The 7,331-nt window shown below is 51.2% G+C and overlaps 1 protein-coding gene across 1 annotated transcript in view; it reads left to right on the top strand.

The window, feature by feature from the left end:
• Positions 1 to 2,045, top strand: part of LPAR5 (lysophosphatidic acid receptor 5) — a 14,609-nt gene extending 12,564 nt beyond the window's left edge. The window contains exon 3 of the mRNA XM_008584850.1: positions 1,955 to 2,045. Within this exon, the coding sequence (XP_008583072.1) occupies positions 1,955 to 2,045 (91 nt within the window). The remainder of the gene's footprint in view (positions 1 to 1,954) is intronic.
• The last annotated feature ends 5,286 nt before the right edge of the window (positions 2,046 to 7,331 follow it).

The raw sequence follows: 7,331 nt of genomic DNA on the forward strand, positions 1-7,331 counted from the left end.
AACACCAAGCCAAGGGTTAAGATCCCCTTACCGGTCATCTTTAAAAAAAAAAAAAAGAAAATCGCTTTGACTTGGTGGACTTCCTCAAAGAGTCGGTGCCTGGATCACACTTCGAGAACCGTATTCTTCTAAAGATTTCATGTCTGACTTCTTCCCAGGGCGTTACATACGGTGTTTTTATTACTGTGGGCAGAGGACAGCGCTCGACAAATTAATTGCTAACACTAGTCCTTAAGCTTGGGGTTTTCTGGGGGGTGAGCACACCACATGGAACAGGACCTTGGGCTTACCTGAGCAGCAGCCCTGGGGGTGGGGGTGGAACTAGTCACATAGACATTTAGGGGGGAAGGGGTGGGACTTCTCTGGGGAGGGGAAAAAGGAACCGTGCCACAGCCAGGAGACGAGTTCATAGGGAAGTAAGAGTGACACGGGAGGACAGGCATAGGCTGTTTCCAGCACACTGGAGTCAAGGGAGGTGGGCCATCTATGTTTCCTTCCCTCTTTACCCAAGTAGGGTGCTGGGAGGGGCCGCAGAGTTGGCACTAGAACATCCCCGGACCCTGACATTAGTGAGGGAGTTGTTGCCATGTGTCTGTCGCGTATGCATTTCTGTCCCCGTGTCTCTCAATACAGTTTTCGTGTGTGTGTGCGTGTGTGTGTGTGTGTGTGTGAGAGAGAGAGAGAGAGAGAGAGAGAGAGGGTTTTAACAACAAATTCAATTTATTTAAAAGATGTAGGGCTATTCAGATATTCTGAGGGTGTAAGGCTTTTGTGTGTGCCTTTATGCCAATTGCTCCAGATGATTTACTGGGGTAAAATGACCCCTGGTGGCCAAACTAGAGAACTGACCCAGATTCCTCAGTGATAGTCACGGAAGTCCGGCCTTTCTCCATCTGGGTGGAGGTTAGAACCCTGGGCCGGTCCTCCCGCTGCTCTAGAGGATGCCTGGTATTAGCACCTGATCCATCTCACTTCATCCGCAAGGCTGGAGACCTGTGCGCTTCTTGTCCTGAGAGCACCAGCAGCACCAAACCTCGTAGTCCAAAATCTAAGCATTTTGCCCTATCCAAACTAAATCGAAAGAAAGAAAGAAAGAAAGAAAGAAACAAACAAACAAACAAAAAATGAAAAAAATGAAAAAATAAACAAAAGAAACAAACTAAATGAAACACAACTTTAAAAATTACTTGAGTACTTTTGTATGAGTGAGTAAATACGTGAGTAAATTCCAAAGTAATTGAAACTCACAGCAGGCATCACCTTCTGCCGTACCGTATAACTTATTTATTTATTCTAATTCTTATAGTTTGTTGCCTATCTCTGCCCCACCCCACCCCATCTTCTTAGGTAGAATGTAAGTTCCATGGGGGCAGAGATTTTAGTTCGTTTAGTTCTCTGACATATCCTAGCATCTAGTACAGTTTCTGGTGCAGAAGAAGTGCTCAATAAATACATGTTGAATGAACAGTCAGATCTTGCTGCAAAGTAGTTTATTATCTAGTGGAGACCACAGAACAAGTAAAAAAAAAAAGTGTAACACAGGACAGAAGATGCAAGAATGCAGGGTAAGGTGCTGGCTGTTAATTTGGGGGCAATGGGAAGCCCTTGAGTGAGGTTTTGCTCACACTGACAAACCGTGTAGGGTAAGCTGTTAAGGGAATGAGCTGGGTAGAGTCTAAGGAAAAGAGAGTGGTCAAGGAGCTACTATGATACTTGAGAAGTGCGATCATGGCCTGCGGAAGAGGTAGATGGAAATGGGTCATCTCCAGTGTGAAATCTATGGTGTTAAAGCTCTGCTGGACTGTTTCCCCACATTCAGATATCTAAAAGGTTTTCTATTTCTGAGAATAGAGAGGCAAGAGTAGATTAAGGAGATGTTGCAGAATGAACAGAACCTGACAAGCAACAGGCCGTGGAGGTTTAAGAAAACGTGTAGCCTCTGCCATCTTCACAGGACTCCCCCGTTACTGATTGAGGCGTATGATGGAGGCAAGATGTGGGAAATGCGGAGTCCTCACCTCGTGTCTTGGAGCTACCCCAGTTAAGGTCTAGGAAAATCCAAAGGAGAAGGAGAAAATAAATCTTAGATGGAAGAGAAAGAGTGGCAACAGTTTTGAAAAATACTCTTCTGTATGCCAGGATTTCAATTTAGTGCTTAAGATGCATTATCATATTTAGTTATTGTAATAACCCTCTGAATTAGGGATAATGGTATCCCCATTGTACAGATGAAAATCCTGGAGAATCTGAGGTTTAAGGTAACACAACCAAGATGTGGCTCAGTCTCTCCTGGGCTGCCAGACTCCTGCTCTTTGCAGTGCATCCTACTCTGCCTCCCCTTCCTGGTACCCGTCCCCATCCCTGGCTGGTTATGTACCGCCCCTGGCTTCCTTGCCTCTCCTTACCTCCTCCTGGGGGTCAGCTCTCTCAACTGCCCGCGTTACACCGAATCTGCTGGATCATCTCTGCCCTCCTCTTCCCAGTTCTTCCTCCATGCTCCTAATCCACTTACCCTGCACCACACCCACCCCTTCCGTCTCCACTTGCCTCAGCCCCCGGTGCTGGACTCAGTGTGGCAGTGTGGGGGCTGAGACCTGGGCTCACTCAAGGTCCCAACCCCATTCGAGGGCTCAGGTAGGAGTAGCTTGTTGGTGGCACACGCAGGCAGGATGGCTTGGACTTCACGCAGTCGATATCTCTCCCCTTCCTCAGGCTGCGATATACATAGCATCTCCAAGACAGCACCCCGTGATTGTCCACCAGCTAAACCAAGTAGGGGACTGGATTTTGGTTCTCCATTCCTCAAAATCTGTCTCTTCTGCAGGATGGTCCCTCCACAGGGTGAGTAGTTGGGAGAAAAGTAACAATCATTGGTTTTGAAATAAATTCAGGAGAAACAGGGCAGAGATGAAGGACCCTAGAGGAGGGGCAAAGATGCTTCCTTCTTGGTCCTGAACCATCTTGAGGGAAATCCCTGTAAGGTTGCCACATGGGATCCCAGGGAAGAAATGGGGAAGGGGAGGTTAATCTCACGCTGGCCTTCCTTCTGCATTCTTTCAGGAGGCCTTGGAGACAGACAGAAGCTGGGGTAATTACTGCTATGCTAGCCTTTCCAGAGGAGCACTGAAAGCCCTGAAAGGTGAAGTTTCTCCTACAGGGTTTGGGGAATCCCAAAGGCTCCCAGAACTTTGGAATCGAGCAAACCTGGGTACTAATTTCAGCTGTCACTTCTTGCAATGTGACTTCAACTAACTACTCAACCTCTCTGAGCTTGTTTTCTCCTCTGTGTATGATGGGGCTCATAACGTCTACTTATGGGGTTCTCATGGGGGTCAATGAGATCACCTTTCAAAGGTACTGTAAAGGACCCATAAATGGGAGCCCTCTTTCCAACAAGAGTATGGGGAGGAGATGCCATTTGTGGAGTCTGCCCGTGATGCCCAAGTGGAGTGTTTCTGGAAGACAGCAAGGCTCCAGGTGAATCCTCACCCAGACAGATCTGCCAGCCATCAGAACTGGGGCCAGGCGGGCACTTGCCATGGTGCTAGGTCAAGCAGGCAGTCTTCAGGGCCAGTGACTGGCCTGTTGCCCTCTGGGGGCACTCTCTCCCCACCGGGCCGGTGTCCATCCTGCAGGCTAAGGAGTAGGTGGAAAAGTGCATGAAGGTGGGGGGGAGGATAGGATGAAGAACCAAGCAATGGAGAGAGGGCAAGGGAGGAGGCTGGAGGGGAAGTAGGGGCCCTGGCAGGCACGGGGTGGGGCTGGGCGAGGGGCCCAGGGCAGGAGGGCGGGAGAGAGCCCGGGAGGGAAAGCGGCCGACAGAGGCGGGAGGAGGGACAGGGCGGGAGACTGGCGGCGCTGACACAGCCTCGATGTGTGCAACGGGCTGGGGTTTGGCCCACAGGTCAGGCGTCTGGCAGTATTATGGGATGGAGAGGCCTTAGGAGACAGGGAGAGTATTATGGGCTGGAACAGCCTTAGGAGACTGGGGAATATTATGGGCTGGTGAGGCCCGGCTCCAACTGGAGGCGGGAGGAAGGGGTGCGGGGCGGGAAGGGGGGGCGGTGGTGGAAGGGAGTATTATGGGCTGGAGGCCTCCTGCGACCAGAGGCAAGAGTATTATGGGCTGGCAAGGTCTTCGGTGGCCAGAGGGGGGAGCGGCGGGGGATGGCACCGGCTGCATGTGACTGAGGGGGGGCCAAGCTGGGGGGGGGAGTGGGGGTGGGGAGCTTATTATGGGATAGCTCTTTGTACCTACTGCGGGGACTGCTGCTCCAGAAGATATTATGGGATGTCGTGTGTGGGAGGGGGAGGGGGGCTGAGGGATTATTATGGGATGGTGGTGCAGAGTGGGGAGGGCCTGTGGAGCTCCTGTCCAAGCCCAGGGGAGGGGGACCCCGTCACCCCGTACTGTGTTACCTCCCTCTCTAGGTCGGCCCCTCTGTCAGACGGCCCAAGGGGAGCACCTGAACCCCATCGCCCTGTGTACACACGTACACGCACACTTTGGGCACCTCAACCCATCCTGGGCATCTCCCCTAACTAGCAGCCACCTCCGGGGTGCTGGGGGTAAAGGCAGCCCCTGGGGAATGGGGAGAAAGCCTCAAGCAGGGTTGCGGGGGCCGGCGGATCACCCTCCTGCCTGCACAATGTCCTTTTTGCCCCCTAACCCCTTATTGCCACTCTTCTTTCCCTTCGCCCTCCCTTCCACAAAGTGGGGGCCCTTGATCCTCCTCCCCTCCCCCTCTGTCCCTTCCATTTCCTCTCCAGCTCCCTCCACAGCAGTAACCAGTAAAACAGGCGGCCAGCTATTATGGGATGGCTGCTCCCAGCAGCTCTGCAGGGAGGGGGCGGTCACCGCAGAATGTCTCTTGTGGGTGGCTATTATGGGATGGCCGCCTCTTTTGGGGGGGTGGGGGCTAGGGAGGAGGATTATTATGGGATGCTGGGGGGAGCCGTCCTGGGTAGGTGAAGCCGGTGGGGGGTGGGAGGATGGGGAAGGAAAGGAAGGAAGAGGGAGGGAAGGAGGTGGGAAGGGTGGGGTGAGCCCTGGAGCCAGACCTGAGGCTTGGCAGGAGTGACTCGCTAGAGAGGTTTCTTTGGTGACAGCTGTTTGAAGGGGCCCATGGGGCAGGCTCTAGTGAGCCAAATCTGAACCCTGGACACCTGGGTCCTTGTCACAGCTTGTGAAGTGCAGGGTTGCTGAGTCCAGGGCCTGCAGTGCTGTGCTGGAAGTGAGATCTCCTAGGTCTGGCTGGGTGGCACGCCCAAGGGAAAAGTGCTCCTGGGCACTCTCCTCCGTCTTTGCCTTTCTCGGTTGGAGCCTTGGGACCATAGCTCAGGTAGGGACGATGTGCATGGGGAGCTTTGCTATGGTCCAGTCACAGCCAGAGAACAGAGGCAGAGTTGCCTCCACATGGACAAACACCTGGTGTGTCACCCCCAAGCCCCACATGATGTGCAGCCTGTCTAGCCATCAGAGTGCACTGCCACTGTGGCTTTTCTTCTCTCTGTTTTCTTCCAAAATCCCCTTTTCTGACAGAACAGAATACCGTGGCTCCTTGGATCTCTTATGAGCAGAGTTTGTCGGGTTCACACAGATCAGAGGTGTAAGGATAGGAATTAGAACATATGCTGAAAGCTCTCATGGACAGCCCACTCTAAGTGTTATTCTAGGTTCTTCTGTATGCTGGGATGGAAACAGAACTCTACGGTAACTGGCTAGAGAGGCTACCCCCTTGGGTGCATTAATTAGGAGATTGTCCCACCTTTAGTCTCTGTGGGCCAATTATGCTAGTGGTTTGTTTATAATTTATCTGGGAGGGTAGCGTCGGGCCAGAATAAGGAGGGGGAGGCACAAAATTGTAAAGACCATAAAGCAACACACAAGCACATACATCCTAGCCCTCAAGAAGAGAGGAAGGGATTCTTAACCTTTTGCATGTGCTGGTATCAGGGAAAGGTGGGGAGTAAGAGAAGCAAGGGAAAAAATGGGTAAACCCTGCAGGGATAGGGACAGAGGGAGTGTGATGGATAAAAAGTACTATTATTATTATTATTGGTTTTTTGGCGGCTGGCCAGTAGGGGGATCTGAACTCTTGACCTTGGTGTTATCAGCACCACATTCTAACCAAGTGAGCTAACCAGCCAGCCCCTGTACTGGTATTTTTAATCACAGGCAAGAAGCTGTGACGACTCAGTTATAAACTTTCTGTTTTATATTAACAAATCACTGAGGTAACGTGGTATACATATGAGAGGAATGGTATGGGGCAGATAGAAATATTACAGAAGAGAATTTGAGGCCTAGAGACAGGCTGAATCCCCTAGAGAAGTAGGCCTAGAAGAGGGCATAATAGGTCTCTGGCAGCTCTATGTAGGAAGGAGCAACTTCCTTGAAAGGATTTGTACCCACATTACGGTATATTGACAGAGTTGCCTCTTCTCCCCACATTGTAGAACACAAATTTCATTCTTGGTACTCAGAATAAACATGGGGGAGGGTTTGGATAAGTGAATGGGGCCAATATTGATGTCGAGAGAGTTCAACGAGGGAGATGATGGCAGCCTTGCAGGATGGGGAAAATGGGGCCGGCCCGTGGCTCACTCGGGAGAGTGCGGTGCTTATGACACCAAGGCCATGGGTTCGGATCCTTAAAAAAAGAAGAATGGGGAAAATGGCCAGCACACCACAATGAGTACGGCTAGAGTGTGGTCCAGGGAGCTGGAATGAGTATTGGAAAAAGAAAACACAACCTTCAAAGGTGACAGTGGGAGTTTTTGGCAAGACCCGAGGTCTTTTTGTTTTTGTTTTGTTTGTTTTTCTGACCTGAGGTCTTTAATGCTGAAAACTCCAGTCCTAAGATGATAATGGAGTTAAGCATGGGATGCTAGTGGTAATGCAAAGTCAGGCAGGGGTTGGTGGAAACACTTATCAGCATCATTGGTGCTGGGGTGGGAGCAAAGGGATTGTAATTTCCCGAAGCAAGCTCTTGCTCTCCTGAACACGCTTCTTGCCGGTTCTCCAGTCCCTTGGATCCCATGGGAGAGAAGAGACATCTGGCCAGAACCTTGGTCTAGGGAAGTGGATGAGTAGGGCAATGCGGAAATGGCATGAGGTTCATCCCACTCACTTCTGGCCAGGAAGGGCCCTTCCTACGAGGAAGCTCTGATTTCTTTTCAACCTGTCCCTCTTCCATAGATCTTGGACCTGTTCGAAAAAGGACCATGAGAGCAGAGGGAGACACTGTCTCTGACTTGGGGGACAGTGGGTTTCACTTGGGTCCTGATTCTCAGGGTTAGGCAGGGGGAAAAGCAACAGATTTCCAGGG

Source organism: Galeopterus variegatus, unplaced genomic scaffold, assembly GCF_000696425.1.
Source record: "Galeopterus variegatus unplaced genomic scaffold, G_variegatus-3.0.2 Scaffold3382, whole genome shotgun sequence".
NCBI classification, from domain to species: domain Eukaryota; kingdom Metazoa; phylum Chordata; class Mammalia; order Dermoptera; family Cynocephalidae; genus Galeopterus; species Galeopterus variegatus.